The 19,954-nt window shown below is 37.5% G+C and overlaps 1 protein-coding gene across 1 annotated transcript in view; it reads left to right on the forward strand.

Moving 5' to 3' along the window:
• The window catches only part of TTC27 (tetratricopeptide repeat domain 27), a 126,605-nt gene extending 113,818 nt beyond the window's left edge, over positions 1–12,787 (forward strand). The window contains exons 17-20 of the mRNA XM_037405672.1: positions 4,868–5,065; positions 8,507–8,618; positions 9,202–9,302; positions 12,543–12,787. Of these exons, the coding sequence (XP_037261569.1) occupies positions 4,868–5,065; positions 8,507–8,618; positions 9,202–9,302; positions 12,543–12,665 (534 nt within the window). The 3' untranslated portion in view covers positions 12,666–12,787. The remainder of the gene's footprint in view (positions 1–4,867; positions 5,066–8,506; positions 8,619–9,201; positions 9,303–12,542) is intronic.
• The last annotated feature ends 7,167 nt before the right edge of the window (positions 12,788–19,954 follow it).

A 19,954-nucleotide genomic window follows, 5' to 3' on the forward strand; every position in this document is an offset into this window, starting at 1 on the left:
AGATGATACAGACTCCTACTAGTGTTTTGTCAAATTTTATGTAGGATATTTCATTAAAATATTTGGGGATACTGCTTGCACTAGATTTCTATTTTTGTATAACTTTTTTCATCCTATTCTTCTACAACTTTTTATCATTTTTACAGAAGTACATATATGCTATGTATCCTAATTTATTTTCTTTATCCTAATTTTAACTTTGGCTTCTGATGTGTAAAGTGCTTTATGGACTTCATCATAACTTCTTCTAATTCAGTTTCCTCAATTAGAAGGATTTTACTAGTTGGCCAAGAAAAACCTCAGAGCCTGATTAAAGAATTTCAGAAAGGCTTTAATCAATAATTGTACAAGGAAAAGAAGAGTATTCCCATAGCAAGACAAAAAAAGCACATAAAACTAAAAGCTTCTGCTGAGATTGTTTCCAAAGCTCACCATTAACTTCTGAGCTTCTCCCGTTTGCCAGCTGGTATGTTTTAAATAGAGACACTCTAGAACCCTCTTGTGCAATTGTATTTTAGTAAAGTAAAATCATGGAACATGATTTTACTTTACTAAACAGAAGTGGAAGCATGCACCTCTGTTTCCATTTAACATAGTATGATCTTCTCTCAGGTTGTATTTAGTATTTGTAGTTGTCGTAGATTTTAATTGATAGGCTGCTACACTAGGTGACATAGTGGTGAGAAAGAAGGTAGTAATTTAAAAATACAGAAAAATATGTATGCACAGGACTGGAAGAAACTAGTTGAGTCATTGATTCCAGTTTGTTGTGAAAACAGAAAGTCAATTACCAGTCGTTTTTAGCATAATCACTGCAGCAAAATACCCCTTGTGAGACTGAATGCATCAGTTAAGAGTGTGCAATTGAATATATAATTTGGAACCTCCTTGGTTTGTGTAGTTACCTCAGATTTTTCAGCATAGTATGAAGCCATATTTATAAATCACAAATTTCTTCTAGTAACAGTAAGGCATGCATATCTTCATCTGTGATTTCTGTTAGGCCATTGCTGACCTTTTGTGCCAGACTTCTAAGTACAGAATGCAGCTTTGAGAAATTGTGCTTCTAAACTATTCTAGTTATTTAACGATGTCATCCTTGTGGCAAAGGTTCTGAGATCAGGGTATCATGAAGCTTAAGGATATGTATGTATAGATTCTGCAGATAGAATTGAACAAGGAAAAGCTGAAAGGCTCTTTATAAATGAACAACAATGCAATTAAAGATTACAGCGAAGGACATAATTTCTAAAGTCTCAGTTTCCTGGTATTTCCCTTGAATGTTATAAGCATGCTTTCCTTCCTCCCTCCCTTCCTTCCTTCCTTCTTAAAATTCTTCAAATTTCCTTATGCCTTTTAATGTTCATGAACCTGCTGAGAAATATACCTTGAAAACCTTTAATATAGATGTTATGTAATAAAAGACAAAAGCCCAGTGAATTATCTGTAGTTTCAGCTAGTAGATCAGTCACTAAAGGACCTGAGGAGAAACCTTACCTGTTGTAATAGTCAGTTTAGCCTCTGATTTACTCATCTGAGGTGGTAAATATACCTGAAAGATTTCTGCAACTGCTTTGCACCACATGCATGCTGGTGGAGACAAGCAGTCTTTATTGCATGGAAAGTTACAGTTCTATGACTGCAACAAAGTTATTTTGTCGGTGGAAAAGCTGCTTTGCTACATTGCTTTCAGAAACCAAATGTTCATCCTGGGCTGTCAAAGCATATGAATTCAGAAGCATGGGCAAATGTTTCCTTTCTGCAATTCTGCGTTCTTGAGAATCTAGCAAAGTTTTTCTGTTACCCTTTCCATCAAATATCATCCTTATTTCAGCAGTTCAGATCGCCAGGCTGTTTCTAATAAAAGTCTGCAAGAGCACATTCCAAGTGGATTTTGAGGAGCAAGGGCAGGAATTAATTTCTGGAGCTCTGCTTCTTTTAAGTTAGCTCACTAATGGCAATTGTCTTTGTTAAAAAGCTTTGATTTGGGAGGGGCAGAGGGAGAGCTCATAGACTGCAGATTTGTCATTTTGCATCTAGTACCTGAGGGCTCTTTTCTTACTTGAGCACTGTCAGGTTTGATTAGTGTCGGTGAGGCTTCTAAAAAATGGTTTGACCAAGTTAATTTTTATATGAAAGGAGCTGTTTAGAGAATAATTATGGAATGAGATTAGCTCATAGCAAACACAGCATTTAAAAATGATTGGGTTTGTTTCTGAAGTTCTGTCCCATGATCTCTGTTGTTCAGTTTTTAGTAAACATTATTCACAAAAGCAAAGGAGAAGAAGGAATGCAGATGGTGTGATGTCACACTAAGCACAAACTGTCTGCACAGTGGTCATATAGAGCTCAGTTCATTAAAAGAGGCATTAAAAAAAGAAAACAACATACACACCAAAAAAACCCCCCAACAACAACAAACCTCTGCTGCTTGTGTGCAATCCTGGGCAACAGAGCATTGCTTTAGTAGTTTAGTAAGTTTGGCAGTTGAAAGTGTTTCAAAGATATAAATTAAAATTTAACACTTTTAAGACAACAATCTAAAATGGAAAGCTGTCTTACACTGCTAATACTTTTTGATGATTAGCACAATTCATTTGCAATTTGAAATAGCTTTATTTTACAACCTGGCACAGCCAAGTAGCATTAATGATTCATTACTGTTTAATGGACCCTTTAATCTGGGCCTTCACACTAGTTTTAACTGCTGTAGTGCTAAAGCCTCCATGATGAATTACAAAAAAAGGACATAGATTATTATGATGAAAGTGTAAGCAAAGCCTAAATTCTATGGGAACATGGGTAATTTTCCAGTTGCTAAATCCTACTGACTAAGAAACTTTTTTTCCATGTGCAAACAAAATATCATTGGCTTTAAATCTCTTGTTAAATATACATGACATTCACGTGAACTAACTTTCTGGACTTTGAGTAGCAATTTTGTTAAACTGAGAAATTGATTGAGAAGTCATACATGTATGTATGAATCCCCAGGACCAGTTCTAGTTGCTTTTCAAAAGTGAACATAATTAATGTTTCTTTTTACACCTCTTTTATGTTTGTTATTACAATGCTTAGTAATGGAATATCAATACTTGCTGGTGTTTTTCTATCAAGTCATTACAGAGGACCCGCTTCATACAGTGATGGGGTTTAGTCCCTTAGAATCCAAATCATAAATGTAGTATCAGTTTCAGAACTTCTGGACTATTAGTAGTTGATCATGTTTTCCATTATTTTAAGTCAAAATCCAAGCTCTTTAACAGAAAATAAAAGAAAGAACAGCCAGTTTATCATATCATTTTATAAGGGCTATACTGTTATGGTTTAGGAGGGAAAAGGGGAGAGCTGTTTAGCTGACGTTCAGATGCTACTATGATTTCATATTGATTCTGAAAAGATGCCAGGGAGATGTATAATTTTTTCACTTCTTCTGTTACATTGATTTATTTCATAACATCATCAGCCACTTTGATTTATTTGGGCTGTTTTGCCAAAGATTTCGTATATCTGAGAAAACCCAGTAATTAATTTTTGGGATGCATGTTAATTGAGTCATTCTATAGGAAAAAACTTGGGTTGGGAAAATGATTTATCACAAATACTAAACTGCATATGTTCTTATTTTAAGTGTAATATACTTTGGTACTATCATAATCTTTGCATAGCTTTCTGCCAGTGAACTATGCCTTGGTTTGTGAGGATGCACTCCTATCCTACTTTTACTAGAGTAGCAGTATATTTGTGTGGTTCGGGGCTATTCACAGATCATCTTTGAAATTAGTTTTATTACTGTCTTGATATTAATGTTGCCATTAATGTGATTTCATTGTAAGTATTACCACATGGAAAAAGTTGTTGAAGCATTACAGTGGACAACTGATAGCCTCACAAATTAGGAAGTACCAGCATGAAGGTGTTTGTATACTTTTTATGGGCCCATCTTGAATGCAGGCTCATGAGACTTCCATTTCGTTTTTATCATTATTCCTTCGCCAGTCTCTGTCTCATCAACTACAAAAAAGAGGTAGTTCTCACTTAGTAAGCCCACAGCTTTTCTGGGTTTTATTTTCCTGTAATTGACCATATGATCCATTACCTTAATTTACATTTGCTGTTTCTGATTTATTGAGAAGGAACTGGGGCACAGTAAAACTGTTTCCTAATTTTCAGTGTCCAGTTTGGGACAGAAAACTCATGTATTTTTCAGGGATGCTTGGTATTTTGTAGCATTTCACGCTTGCAGAGTCCAGCTCCCATTGAGCTCACCAGCAACTGCACACGTTCAGCATTTTTGCAGGTCAGATCCCACCTTCTCAAGCCATTGAATGAGCACTTGCTAAAAATTTGATTGAACTGACTTGACTAGCAATTCACCAGAAGTGCATTAAACACAGTTTCCCAAGGTGCTATGCAGTTGTCTTCCAGTTTCCATCTCACCCACTATACATCTTTCCATTTCTGCAGGTAGTTAAATAAAGATCCTGTAAACAGTGTCTTCTGTTACCTAAATTAGTCTGATTCAGCCTGTTTACTGATCTTTTTATAACCATATTATAAGGTGAAAATATCTTTAGGATAATGCCACAATTTCGTATACCATTCTTTTTCACACTAGCCTGCCACAGTAACCCAAATTTCTGTTTTAGCTCTTTGGCTTCACCAGCCACAGAATCTTATAAATGAGGTTTAAATCAGTTGAATTACTCCCGTAATAATGTATATCATAGTAAAATCTGTACTTGTCGTGTGGTACTATATTTGTATTTTACTGAATAATTAATAGGGACCAAATATTACCATTATCATTATATATACTGATGTTGATTTGGTTGAAATAAAAACTCTTTCCTGCTGCTTTTTTAAGGTGCTGGCTATTCTGGTCAGAGCAGTAGTGGATGGTATGGCAGATCGTGCTGGAGCGGTAGCAAGTGGATTGAAAGGGAAATTGCAAGAGCTCTTGGGCAGAGTGACTTCACGAGTGACAAACGACGGGAACATCTGGAGGCTTTATGCCCAACTTTATGGAAATGGACAGAATGATAGTGGTGAAGATGTTGAAAAGGTAAATGTGTTTTATGGTTAGACACTTCTGGTACAAACCTTCTGTTCTTTAACAAACTATAGTGCTATAGATAGACATGCTCTTGTTCCAGACATGTTTCGCTTTAGTGTTTGGGTAAGCTTATTTTCTGCTTTTTGTGTTCCTACAGCACACGTTTTTATTATCTAACAGAAACAAGATGTTATACATCAGGTTTTGTGGATTTAAAAAAGATATCTCTCTTTTATCAGTGGTTCATTTTAAAATGTCCTATCACAGCATATGTGCATTCATTGTCTTGGACTTATATTCTGCAACTTTTCTTGGCAGCAGTCTAATATCTATAATGGTGGCAGTGTATTGTTTTGGGTTTTTTTATTGGAATCTTTGATTCTTAAGACAAGGTATTGCAGCTTCTGCAAAAAAGTGGATCTTAATAGCATGATCCAGTGGCATCATAAGCCATCTGTATTCTTCGCAGTCACTAAGGGAATATGTGTTTAAGATAGTCTTTACCACACTTCAAGTTCCAGAGTAAAAGTGCTTTGTCCTTTCTCAGCTTAAAATGGAATTAAATAATGCTATTTAATTCTTAATTTGTTGAACCATTGGTTTCTGTCTACCCATCTCTGGTTTTGCTACATTCACTTCCATCTCTTGTTTCTATCACTTCCCAAGTAATTGAGTTGATTGCATTTCCAAAATAACTGCTCTGCACTGCTAGAAGTGTTTACTTCGTTGTATGCTGGAGTGTGCATACAACTCTATTTGGTATTAAATTTCCAAAATTCAAATAGCCTTGTATACTCCAAAAATACTTACGGGTTATCAGATCTTCACTGAAGCTGAAAATACACAAGGTCAGCATTCGGTATGTGTTTCCTGATGGGGGGTGTGCCTTTGGCCTGGGCAAAAATTTCAGTCTGGAGGATTGCTTGTCGCTTGATGTCAAGCATGTTAGATGTCAAGATGTTAAATTTATAATTGTTTTCACCTTGCTCATTGTCTTCCTCTATGCTCTGCCCTGTGAAATGCCTTGTTTAGCCATTGTCAGTATTCATTATACCTCCAATTCCTCCCTTTTTTCGTTCCCTATTTTTCTTTACAGCTGAACAATAAAAGGGATTTGGCCTATTTAGAATTCAGAAATACAGACATTGCAATATCCTGTAATATATCCTCAGATTCTTACTCAGACATGCAAAGTAGCAGAGGCCCTGTCTATACTATAAATGTAATCATTTCAGAATCTGGTTACATCACAGTGTTTTTCACTAACCCAGTTAAAAACATGGTTTCAATTTGTAGAGTAGACAGGACTTTAGCTGTTTTTCCTAATCAAGACTGGTTATGGAACACGCTTAGTCTAGCTTGCCCTGCAAAATGGAACTATGTTTATAAATACTTAAGGTATACTTATGTGTGTATCCAAGTATCCTGGTATGACAGTACCATAGATATAGGTCATGAAAGAGCAAAACTGCCTACACTATATTAGTTTTACAGTGTAAAAATTAATTTACGTATTAATTACTACATAATCACTGGTAGCTTTTCTGATATCATAAAGTAAAATTGTTTAAAAACTTATTTGTTGGCTTTACTGCCACAAGCACCATCATGCGTCAGTCGGATATTAAGTGAATACAACTATCTGTAGAAAAATTCCAGATGTATTGTTGCAGTTTTCCACCCACATTTATTATGCAAAAGGTCAACAAATTTTGAAAAGGCATTATTTACTATATTGTGGCATCATATGACAAAGAGATGGGAGCAAACCTATCACAGTGTCATGTACCTCCTTACAAATTTAGGGTTTAACCTTTATTCCATAATGTAATACCTTATTTAGTGCAGATTTAATTATAGTTAACCAATGTTGTTCCTAACACTGCATTGAAAGAACCTTCTATGTCTGGCGATTTTAAAGAGTGGGTTGGTGGTTGGTTTGGGTTTTTTTTTACCTTTCTGCTGTGATGCTCTATCTGATGCCATGAATCACCAGAGCCTACAGTTACAATTCACAATAGTGCTTTGTAAATTGAATCAAAGGCAGACAGAGTTTACAAGTTAGGAGTGTAAAACTATTGAAGTGTTGGGTTTGTGGTTTTTTTCTTTAGCTCAGCATATATTTACTTTTACACTTTTATGTATCCGACCTGCCACCTCATTCAGTACTTCATTCTTTCCTATGCTGAATGCAGTCCAGTCCACCCCTTTCCCACCAAGGAATCTTTCCAACCTTCAGGTTTCCTGCTAATCCATACCCAGGCTATGAAACCCTTCTGTTCCTTGAACTTTCCCCAGCTCACAACTGTTTCCTTCCAGGATAAGTCCAGGTTCCAGAAGTGCAAACAAACAGCCCACAAGACTTTGAATTCTTTCCCTTCCCTGACATCTGTCAGCAAAAACCCCTAATTTGCTGCTCTGACTCAGACACGTGCAGGCTGAAATCAGACTGCAGTAAAAACTGTTGTTCCTTCTCTTGGAAGTTCTTGCCTCTGCTGGGCAGAACTACTACCAATTATAACTGAGGTTAATATAAAAAAATATGTGCTCTGGTCTGACTTAATACACCTTTACTGCAATTTACAGCAGCATGCCCATGCCATAGTGATTACAACTCTGGTGGGAAGAAGAAGGTAGAAGCTTCTGGGGTGATGACCCCAAATTTAATCTGTCTTTGCTCAGCAATCAGAAGTCTTTATTGCACTCATGTGCATGTACCACACCGAAGTGTTTTATTCCTTTATATGATATTTAAACTCTTTAAAAAGATAATTGAAGAGTTGTCACTGACCCAAGCCATGTAACTTCCAACGTATATTTGTTTTGTATTTCTGGTGTTGTAGAAAGAAAAAAAAAAACTTGAATGCAAAAATTAATTTCTTCTGCTTAAATTTTTCATGGGTGTTGGGGTTTTTTTTTTTCTTAATGGGACCCTCCTTCCATATTGTTTAAATTTATTTTTCCTGTTCACACTGAGTACCAGAGCAGTGTGGCAGTTAAAAGCTGTGTCTGTAAAATACATTATTCACCAAGAATACATATACAGAAAGAAAGCTTTGATGTATTCAGTTATAATTTTTTTAGGTACAAAATTGCTGTTCAAAGTGTGAGTACGTACAAGTATTTTTCCATTTTTCATGTGTATTTAATTATGATGACTTGGCAAACATCGGTCACATCCATCAGTCTAGACAGATTTTTAAAAGATAAAAATTAGACACGTTACTTTGTATGCCTCTCATACTCGAGATGCAATGTTGGTGAATAACATCTGTGTTACAGCTGGTGCATACCGTTGCAGAGAAGGATACTACTCCAACTCACAGGAAATAAAGCATAGTAAAGATATATTAATTTTCTGGATTGAGCATTAATTTCATAGATACTTAAAATTAGATTAGTCTCCTAGTTTTTTTCCTCACATACTGATCGTTTTTTCCCCCCTTGCAGTCACTGCAGTGTCTCACTAAGGCACATAAATGTGAAATTCAATCAAGTGATTGGGAGAAAGATGTTTCTTCTTTTAAGGAGGTGGTGAAAGGAGCCATAGAGATTGCACATGGTATGTTCTACCTGAAAAGAACTTTTATTGTTCATGGAGAGTGTAGTAAATGTTTATTAAGCTTAATAACAAAATAATATTCTACTTTACCCATTATATTTATTCCTGCTGTTGAAGTCCTCTACCAGAAGGCATCATCCTGGTAGTGCATACAAAAATGTGCTTGGAATGAGGCAGAAATTATGTTGGGTGAGTCAGTAAACATCTGACTGGTAATTAATTTCATGGTTTAGCAATTTCCTAATGCAATGCATCTATAGTTCATTTCAGTCCTCAAATCATCATGTAAGTTTGTGTGTGCCAGTCAGGAAATGTTCAAAACAGACTTGGTAAGACTATTCACTGTATTGTGATATTTATGTTTAAGACAGATACATATACCTGTTGGGTTTAGAGTTATCTTCTCAAAATTCCTTGGCATTCTTTTTTTGTGTGTTTCTTTTGGGGGATATTACATTTAAAGAATTGTCTATGGAAGGTAAGGTATCAAGATTTTTAATTAAATGTTGTTGTTTAAAATGTATTGATATAGAGATAATGCTTTTTTGTTTTGCGGTCCTTTTCTTCTGTGCTTGGATTCTAGTGGCTATAAAATGCAGCAAGAACAAACCTAATCATCAGGAAGCTTTGCAGATACTTTCTTCAGCTCGGCTCAACTTACGTGGCTTGTCATCCAAAGCAAAGGTAGGAATGTTTGAAAGGTAGGAATTCTTATTTGAAAGCTAGGAATCTTTGTTCTGTTGCCAGAAACCATTTCTCTGTTTTGAGTCAATTATAGATCAGATGATACAGTGCAACAGGGAGGTATTATCAGATGGATATTCACCTCTGTGCTGTATAGGATTCCAGTTATAAGCAGACTTTTGTTTCCCTTCTTCCTGCTAGTCTTTGACTGAAATAAACGTACTAGTCTAAGAGATAGCATTGACGTATTAGAGTAAGTTAGAATTTTACTTAAAATGCTGGGCAAACAGACTCAAACATTTGGAAGAAATCAGTCATTTCAAAGATCCATTCCATACGTGAGTAGTCATGGGGAGAAGTAGTGCAGTCTCAGAAAGAATGGCCATAAACCTGCAGAAAGGACCAAATTGTGTCAGCACTGCTTTGCCTCACTTGAAGTGTTTTTAAAAACAGAGTTATTTATTAAAGGAGAGAATTTTTAATAAGACTTTCATGGATACCCCACTAATCCAGGTATTAATTTGTTGGGAAATGGCATTATGTTTGAATTATATGCTTGGTTTTTGGTTGTGCCTCCATAGCCAGGCACCCAAAGAGCCAAGTCTGTTTCTGCACCATTATTATCCTAGTTTTACCCTTCATCTTACAAAATGAGACACAGCCATTGTTTAACTGAGGACTGATCTGGAATATATTTTCATTCAAAATACACTTAATGTCCTAAAGAAGTATTCTGCCTGGCTGTGTGTGGGGTTTAGTAAATGTGAATTTCAGAGCTTAAGTTTTATAACATGTGTGCTTGTGATACAAAGTGTTGATCCGTCATCAGTGTGCTAAACTTGGCTCACTCTTTTTAAGCCCTGTAATTTTAAGGATAAAAGCCTAGGAAAGTTGTACAAGCAAATGAAAGCTGGCTCCATAACTGTGCTTTTAGATACTGGCATATGTAAGTCTTCGGAATGTGGTGAAAAAAGGCACAACATCTATGTTTTGTTGTGATTCAGAAAATGGTGGGTTTTTTTTTTAAAAAAAAGTGTGTAGTCTGTAAAGAAAGCAAGACTACTTGACATAAATGATACAAATACAAGTACAGGTAGTTTATATTATGCAAGATTGTGCAGTTATCTAAAAGATTAAGTCTAAGTGAGACTATTAAATTGTATTCTTAGTTCCTGAATGCACTGATTAAATGAACATCTATATTATTGGCATATAATGGTGCCTCTAAGTTTTATGGCACTTCTGGGAAACTGACATGTTTAGAGATAAAGCTATTGGTGTGACCTCACTGTTTTTGCATACTTTCTAAGATGCCTTGTTATTTTTAATTTGAAGTCTTATTGAATTTTCAAAGTGTGTTGTGGTTTAAAAACTCAGTCATCTTTCGTAAGATCCTGTGCACAAACAGTTTAGCACTGTTTATGCCTGTCCAAGCTTGACTGCAGCATCTCCTTTTGCTGCCCTGTAGATCAGTCTTGGTGTGGGGCATTTTTTACTTTTGACAGAGAAAAGGACTTAAAAAAACAGGCTAAGAGCAGGCTTGGCAGTTAAGATTTCAGAAGGAATAAAGGAACAGTGAAAGTAACTTTTAAAAGATAAAATTCCAAAATTTTGTAGGCGGGACATGCAATTGGAGCAAATCAGTAGGTTTTGTACAGTGTGAAACAATGTAACTTAGACTTCTCACCTTTCCTGGGATATCCACCTCTGACATTCCAGCTCCTGCCTTGTGCTGGAATCATGATGCACCCAGTCTGCTCAAGGCTGCAACTTGTTAATGAGCTGCTTTCTGTACACAGCCTTCTGGGCAGTCACAGCTCTGGCAAAGAGCATAGTGGGCTTTTTTCTGCTGCTTCCCACAATGCACCATTCAGACCTGACAGCTGGGGTCTCCAAAAAGGAGAAAGATCATAGGGCTGTATCATGTGTGAAATGCGGGTACTGTTGTGGGGAAACATGGGGCACAACACCCAAAGAATGATGGTGTGTGAAACTTCCCCACACTGCATCTAGTTGAATAGATTGCTTTGAGGGAGAGGGAGGAGGCAACACAAATAATTATATCATCCTGATTTATTTAGCTGTCTTAGTGAGAAAGAACCAAAATTTTCTGTCACATTCCCAGTGTGAGGGTTTGGGGCTGAAAGAAAAATTTCTGTATTTGTAGTGGGAACATGTTCCTATTTTTGTGTAGGATATTCCTTTGTTCAGTGACAACACTGTTCTGAGGCAGTTGAAGATCTTGGTTCAGGCCTTTTAAGTACATTTTTGTTTATATATGTATCTGTATTGTCCCATTATGTTTTGATGATCTAATGATGTACATATGTACTCCAGAGCAACTTTTGTTTTCTTGGTTTGTTTTTGTCTCTAAATGTAGGCTTTTGGTTTGTGTCAAGTGAAGTGTGAATCACTCTCCCTTTACATAACAAAGAGGAAACATATGTTCAGTGTGTGTGCCCCCCATATATCTGTGGAGTGGTACCTCCAACATTACTCGAGTGGAATGACAGGTCCTGGCCTTGCAATAGCAACAGGTTCTGGTGCAATTCTCAAGACTTAGACAAGTCATTTAGCGTTTGTCTCCCTTGGTTTCCCTGTGAATAGTGATTATGATTGCTCATTAGTTAGCTGCTTTGTGTTTCTGTTATTGTGTTAAGGTCTTTAAGAACAAACTTTTTATTACTCTGTAGTGTTTTGTTTTCTCTTGTATAACTTAATTACAGATTAATGTCGCCACCCACACATGTCGTGACATCAAATGTTAAAATATACTTATTTGAGGTTTTGGAGAAAATGATGCAACAGAAAATTACACTGGAGAAAAACGGCCATTAAAATTCACAACTACTAATTTAGCAGCAGGTGGATTTGTAAACTGCAGTGACAGTATGTGAGATGCTCTTCTAATCTGAGTTTCATGGTAAAGTCCTTCACTTTCGATGGGATCAAGTGTCAGCACAGCCAGTCAGGTCAGAGCAGAAGCCCAGTGCCCACAGGGGAGGGTTCGGCCCCTTTGGCAAAATACCAGGTGTGTGGCACAGACACATGTGTGTGTATATATACACACCTTCTGTTTATTAGCTACAAAATGGCTTTTTTAGAGAGATACACCATCATAGATACCAAAAATTTGAAAGGCAGATAGTGGTGATGAGCTTCCTGTATTCTGTCTCTAAACTGAAACAGAAACTGTATGTATATCTTAAAATAATGTTTTTTATTTTTTTTGTTGTGCAGCAACTTTTTGTAGATGTAACAAGTAATGAGGTTCAGGGTGAGATAGTGGATGAGGTGACAGCTATGGACAACATGATTGCTGAACTTCAGGAGCTGAGCAACCAGCTGAGAGACCAACACTGACATGAGGACCAGATTTTGTGATGGGAAGACGTGTTTCTTTTGCTGAATGAAATTGCTTTTGCTGATGAAATGGTACAATTCTAATGCAACAACACTCTCAATAAACATTTTTCTGTACAGTGCTCTTCTTGTGGTCAGCTTTCTTCAGAGTTCAGGCTGCTTTTTAAGATCATCTGCTCTCTCTCTCTCTCGCTGTCTCACGACGTTGTGTGTTTGGGTTCCTCAGGCCCAGTTTTTCTGGAACAAAGCTACTTGTATTTATAAGGAGATTATTGAGGATTAGTTCTGCCTGCCTGCCTCACACCCAGGCGCCAGGCCTCCGCGGGACGCCCCACCTATGTTGCAAGCCGGGAACAGGAGAGGCGCCAGGGCGGGAGGAGACGTACAAGCACGCCGCAGAGGCGGGAGCTGAGCCCAGCCAATCACCCTCACCTTCGAGGCGGCTAGCCAATCGGAGGGCGCGTCTGTCTGCCACTGGCCAATCAGAGGAGGTGTAGGGCTGGCCTGTCAGTGGTGGGACGCTGAGGTGAGGGCAGGCTGTGGTGACAGGGCGCGCCGGGGGCTGCAGGCGGGAGAGGGGCCGGAGGTGGCTGGCAAGGGCGTCAGGCACTTAACGGTTTTAATTTGTTGTTAATTTGTTATAGGGGAGTAGGAGTCGGGTCCCGAGAGTAAGAATTTAGTCTTTTTTGTTATTCTTGTTTTACAATCAAAGTAGCAAGATATTTGCTGCATCAGGATTTACAAACAGTTATTATTTAAGTAGTATTATATTATTCAATAATACATAAATTGTCCCACGGGCAATAGACTAGCACTTCATTTGTGCCTCGTACAGGCATGAGGATTTTTCCCCCACTGAGGCAGCAATAAAACTGCAATCTAATGCAAAATACTTACATCTGACTAGACCTGAGTAAGTTATTTTCATTTGTACTATTTTGCATTGCTTCATTTTTAAGCATCTTTGTTATAGCTCTTTTTAAAGCAGGATTATTTTTTCAAGGTTTTCCAGAAACATGAAAAATAGTCTCCTCACTCATCACAATTTTAGCTTTTTTTTTTCTGTATGAGAATGATGCAGTCTCTAGAAATGTGGTTATCTATATCCTGGATATGCACCATCTGTGGTACAGTCATTAAAGCTATACCGTTACTAAATGGCAAGAATACTCTCCCTGAAGAGAAAGTCTTAAGGTAAAAGGAAACCAAACAATTAACTGGATTTGAAGCAGCAGTAAAAGCATGGTTTTTTGGTGTGTGAAGGGAGAAACCATCTTGATGCTTTTGTAAAGCTTTGTATCCTTGTAAAGTTTCTTAGAATGGAGAGCAAATTATTGGCTCCCAGTATTTTAACATGAGATTCCCACAAAAATTACTATATTAGCAATGGGTTTACCTGCTAGTTGCGGGAGAGCTGGCTCCAAAACACTTCTTCATTGAAGTGGCCCAGAAAGGCATGAGGCATTAAAGTTTGTGCAGAGTGAATTTGCTGGGTATATGCCCATTTTGCTCGTATGTATAGTGAGGGGCCCACCTGACTGAAAAAAATGAGTCTGTGAGTTTTGGGACAAACTCCTAGCACTACTATCTTTTTATAATTACATTTTGATATGATTTACTTTATTCACAAAGGAAAAGAGACAATCTTTACTATTTTGTTCCCAGCATTTTTATTGGGAAGAAAGGGTTTAAGTGTGGAACTGTTTGGTGGCAGAAAAATGTCCATTTTTCTTGTGATCTTACATCAAATTTTAAACCAGAATTATGTGTTCCACTATCAATTTTAAAACATGAGACTTGAATTCAGTTATCTTGATTGAAAAGAAAATAATTTCCAGTCTATATGCAGAACATGAAGCCGCATTAATTTACGTGTAATGGCCTCTGCCTAGCATTTAATAAGGATAGATGGGAAGTTAACATTTCATATAGAATAGTACAAAGGTCTGTGAGAAGGCCTCTATTTCATTATCCTTTTGAATTTTTTTTATTTTGAAAATTATTTTTGTTTCTTTGCCGAAGGCGGTCACATGAAAAAGTCATTCTGCTCTTCCAGTGCCTCTCCCCTGCAGTACTTATTCTCAGCACAGATTTTTTTCCTCATTTGAGCTTCCCTCTCTTAGCAGATGTGTGGAATATAAACAACTTTGTCTTTCACCTAACAAAGGGAAAGCCTACTATCCACAGGCAGTGTGTTCCTGAAGAGTGAGATGACTAGTGTTATGACAGCATGCCAGTTTTCCTGTCATAATTTGTATAATAGATGGGAAGTATATTCAGAGACTTAAAAACACACAATTTTAAATATGTGCACGCACCACTATATGTGGTGTGGAAGATGGAGAGGCAGGAGCTGGCTCACCATTCAGGAGACACTGGGTTTCAGAAGAGATAACCATCCCAGAAGATCTCAGCCACTTCATCCATGAGATTGAACGCCTGATGTCAATCTCTTGCCAGGTATGTTCTTGCTACCTCTCTCTTTGTATTAGATGCATTTTCATCTTCCTCAGATACAAGGTGAACCTATACTGCTGCTTTGGAGTTCATCACAGGGGCCTTGTAAAACTTTACAGATGCAAAAGCCACCACAGTTCTTCTGTGGTACTCATTTTCTGTACTCATGCCAGCAGCATTTGGTTCAGAATAGCTCTAGGAGACCATTCTCATGAAGACAATGTTTCTATAAAAGCTTTGACTGTCAAAAAACCCTGCTAGTATGGAAAGAGGAAGGGTCGTTTCCTAAACAGACTGCAGACTTTCCAGATCTCCGTCTAATGGGGAGCATCTGTCTTGTAACATGGAATGTCTTTCACTCGGATCACTCCCATGACAACTGCAGAATCCTCAGGGGTTTAGCAAAAATGGACAGGCTTTTCCCAATGTAGTTGTCACACACACTTACAAATAGCTTTACAACATCTATGTTATTTTCAAGGGCTTTATGTACAGCTATATAATAACTATTACTTAGTGTAGCATGGACTCGATTAAGCAGTATTTTGCAGGAATGGTTTGCAGTTCACAGTACAACTTCACGTGCTTCTGAACTTTTTTACTTTAGAACTGGGGTCCTCAAACTACGGCCCGTGTGCCAGATATGGCCCCCCAGTGTCCTAAATCCAGCCCCCGGTATTTACAGACGCCCCCCCGGGCAGGGGGGGGGGGGGGGGGGGGGGGGGGGACACCAAGCAGCCGCAGATGACTTCCTGCCACTTAATCCATGCACTGGCCCCCTGTTTAAAAAGTTTGAGGACCCCTGCTGTAGAAGTAGGAGGGATTACCCATTTTGTCATCTATTTGCCATTAGGGCTAATTCGGCGTGAAAGAGAGGTAAGAAGAATGAGTCTGCCTACCCAGATGGGGAAAGCAACAGTCTCAGGGTTTTGAAGATGATTATAAAGCCAATAAAGCTTGAAGGTTGTATGATGTATGAAAAATAATTTATTTCAGTGGCCTAAGAGGGTTTGCGCATATGTTTTTGACCTAATATGGTTCAACTTATGATGTGCTTTCAGCCAATGGTGGTTAGAACCCAGGGAAGGTCTCCTGATTCACCCGGAGGGCTGTGTCTACACAGAGGAAGTGTACACAGCTGGGTGTGGTGCTAAAAGGTTTTCTTACACTTCGATATTACTCATGCACAGAAATGAATGTTCTTGGGGCTGGTGAGGCCATGCTGACTCAGGCAGGCAGGTCATCCCAAATAAACACCAGTAAGTGTTGTGTTCCGCATCACATTGTCCTTGATGTTTCTGCCACCGCACTGGCTGGTACCTTCAGAAAGGCAGGCAGCCCTCATCGTATCGTTCATGCAGAGCTCTGGACCAAAAATGCCTTGGAAAGAAAGCAAGCTTGGAATAGTTTTTCAGATCTAAAAATTATATATGAATTATATGCAAATACAGAGGATGCATTTAGCTTTCAGATACATATGTACATTGGTTAAAACTACACCTCTAATTATTTTCAAAATAAATAAGGCAGAAAAAATCAGCTATTAATTTTATCCTGCTTTGGAGAGGTACTTCCCAAGAAGGTATAAAGTCACTTTGACATTATTTTCACTTAGCTCTTTAGTATTTCTGTCTCAGTGTCACTGACTGTATGAATGACAGTACAGATGGACATAATGTATTTCAGGGGATAAAAGGAAGCTAGAAAACCTCATGCTATTTCCAGAGTAATACAAATTAAAATATTAGACTGGTATTTAATTTTTCTTCATCTGTGCTCCTGCAGAGCTCTGTATCAGAAGTGTGTACAAAATAGGGAAAAGGTTAACAGCTGATTGTGTGCAACTGGTGGTCTCTGAACTTAAAAATAACAGAAATTTGATACGAAAATCTTATTCTAAAGAGGAAAAAATTATCAACTGGATGGAGTTGTTTTCAGTGTGATTACTCAAACTGAAGTGCTTTGTGTTTCAAAAATTATCTCAAAAAATTAATTTGTTTTTGTTTATATTGTGTGTATATATGTGTGTAAGCACATACGTATGTATGCATATCTAAATGTGCATATACATACATACATTTGATCATGTGTATGTCATAGAAATAGTTCTAAATTATGAAGGTGTAAGAGGTACATTTACAGGAAGGTATATCTCATGAAAGCAGCATGCATTACAGAGACTGGAACATGTGTCAGCCTCCTATCTGTGAATTTCTAGCATGTTTGCCACTAAGTGCTGACTACAAGATTGATATTCTTCCTTTTAAAAAATGACTAGTTATTTTGGGTGTACTGGTGAGAAAATCTTTAATGGTGCCTGACATAAGAAATAAATGTGCTAAGCACTCTCAGAAAATCAGACAGAGCCTTTCCATTTCTCCTACATTACTCATCCAAAGTCCCTATTTTCAAAGCCCTGTTCAGATCTGACAGCATTAGGCCTAAATATAAGCCTGAACATGGATCATCTAAATTTGTTATTAACCAGCAATAACTAGAGACTTTGTGAATGTTCACTGTAGTTCAGGGGGAAAAAAGCTTTACTTTCGTAATTAAATACCATTAAACACTGTCTGCCTGAAGTCTGAACTTGCTGCTCTCTCTCTTTCAACTCCATTCTCCAGAGAATTTTTTATTGCTGGTCTACTGGTTAGGTTTAAAATATGTAAATGGAAGTATTTTAACATATATTGTTTTCATTTTTTTATTTACATAAGAAATTTCCTATGATGTCTGCCATTACAAAACTGTGGTTTCATCCCTTTATGAAGCATTCTAAATTCAAATAGTAATAGAATTTACTTTGTATTAAGGCTGAAGAATGAACAGAGTGGAATTCTAGAAATAATTTTATCACAAAATTTTGATTGTTACCTTGAATTAAGACAGACATGGATAGCACTTACTTTAAGAAGTGCTTTAATTTGCATTTCTGAAGATGCTTTATGCACACAAGTGCATGTAAAAGATGTACCTATCCCCTGTTGAGAACTGCCAAATCAGTAACACTTTTTTTTTTTTTTTTTTTTTAGCTAAAAAGTCATAAGCAACTCAGACCAGATGTAGAAAAGTCCATCCTGTACATTTTACATGGTAGGTTTCAGAAATAAAACTGGCAAATGGGGTGAATTTCACAATGTCAATGTCAGTAAAATATTTACTGTTATGCAAAAGCCATTGCAATAATGCAATACAGATAGTTTTTACACCATTCGGAAGTACTTGTAAATAGATAGGTTTCAGTCAACAAGTAGCTTATTCAGGCATGTGCTCAAATATAGTAGCTGCATTCATTAGACAAACATTTCTATTAATCCCTCAGCTACACTAATAAAAGAGTAATCCTTTACAGGCTGAATGTAGTAGCAGAGGATTCTTTTTTTAACTATTAACATCCTTCAAAGACCAAGGTCTAATCATTATTAGTGGCTGGTTTTGGTTTTCTGCAAAAGAGTTGAAAACTGATAAACCTTGGCAGCATGTTAAGTTAAATTCCTTACTGAAAATGGAGATTCCCTTACTGTTACAAGCAGCTTATAATATATAGTATATCTTAAGTGGGTTTGTTTCTGCTCTTTAAACAAGCAAAAACCCCAGAGAACAACAGCAATCTTCTTGGGCTTTTTTTGTTTGTTTGTTTTAATATTTTTATAGCATTTGCCCTTTCACTCACTTCTTTCACACTTTTGATTCCATTATTAAGGCAAGAAAAGTAAGTCTGGGGATTCAGGCTGGCTTCACTGATCAAGACAAGGGTGCTGGGTGGGGACAAGACAAGTAAGCGAGTCACTGCCCTTCTGTACTGGGATAGATAAAAGACTTATTATAAATTTAATCCAGTAATGCTGATCTAAACCTAAACTGGGTCTTTGCAAGAACAGGGTGGTTTGGGATCAAAAATATGTGACAATTAACTCTGCTTTCTGTATAGAGCAGTTTTCCAAGTTGACCCAAGTATGAAAGTCTATTTTTCTGTTTCCAGTTTACTCTGACCTGAATGTTTGCTCAGAACACACCAAGAACTGTTTAGTCACCAGTGATGTCACATATCCCTTTTTCATTTTTTTCCCTATTTACTTTAAACCTCAGTGACCTGTGAGTCAACTACAACAGTTCTTGGCCAAAAATCAGTGTAATGAACCAGGCAAAGAAATACCAGCCCATAGGCCATGCAATGGAAAATTGGGATTAACAGCGTGAAAATCTTCAAAACTGCAACTTAGCCTATTAATGACATACTGCTGAAGTGAAGCAGCTAGATTTTGCAACTCACGTTTAGAACTTCACCCCTACAATTCAGCTGTTCTCCACTGTCATCTCTAAATGAGAATCATATGCTTTTCATGTTAGGTGCAATCATTCCATCAACCTCCAGGCCTCTTGTCCCACTTAATTTTCAGTTTCTGCTCACTGGAATGGTCATCCTGCAATCATGGACACTACCTTTCTGTTTCTTTCTCCAGCTTCTCTGGCACTGGTTGGCTTGCCCAGCTTTGTGTGATCTCTCAGATCTCTGCCAGTTTTGTGACCTTTGGTCCCTGGAAAAGCACCCCTGATATTTATAGTTCTTTGTGTGCTTTTGCCCCACAGCAGTTTTGTTTTGTCCCTTTCCAGTACTAGTGCCCTTTCTTCCCCTCCCTGTAATCTCTCTTCCCCACTTCTTTGAGTGTGAGAACTCTCTACAAGTTCTTGATAGGAAAGATTCTGGGAAAGTCCATAAGGTTGCAATTAGTGTAGAGAGTAGCTAGCAGCAACATAAAAAACGTAATTTGTAGTGAGATGAGAGTTAGTTGAAGGATTGGAAAAAGGGCGTTTTTCCCTCTGCCTTAGCT

Source organism: Falco rusticolus, chromosome 12 (assembly GCF_015220075.1).
Source record: "Falco rusticolus isolate bFalRus1 chromosome 12, bFalRus1.pri, whole genome shotgun sequence".
Lineage (NCBI taxonomy): Eukaryota > Metazoa > Chordata > Aves > Falconiformes > Falconidae > Falco > Falco rusticolus.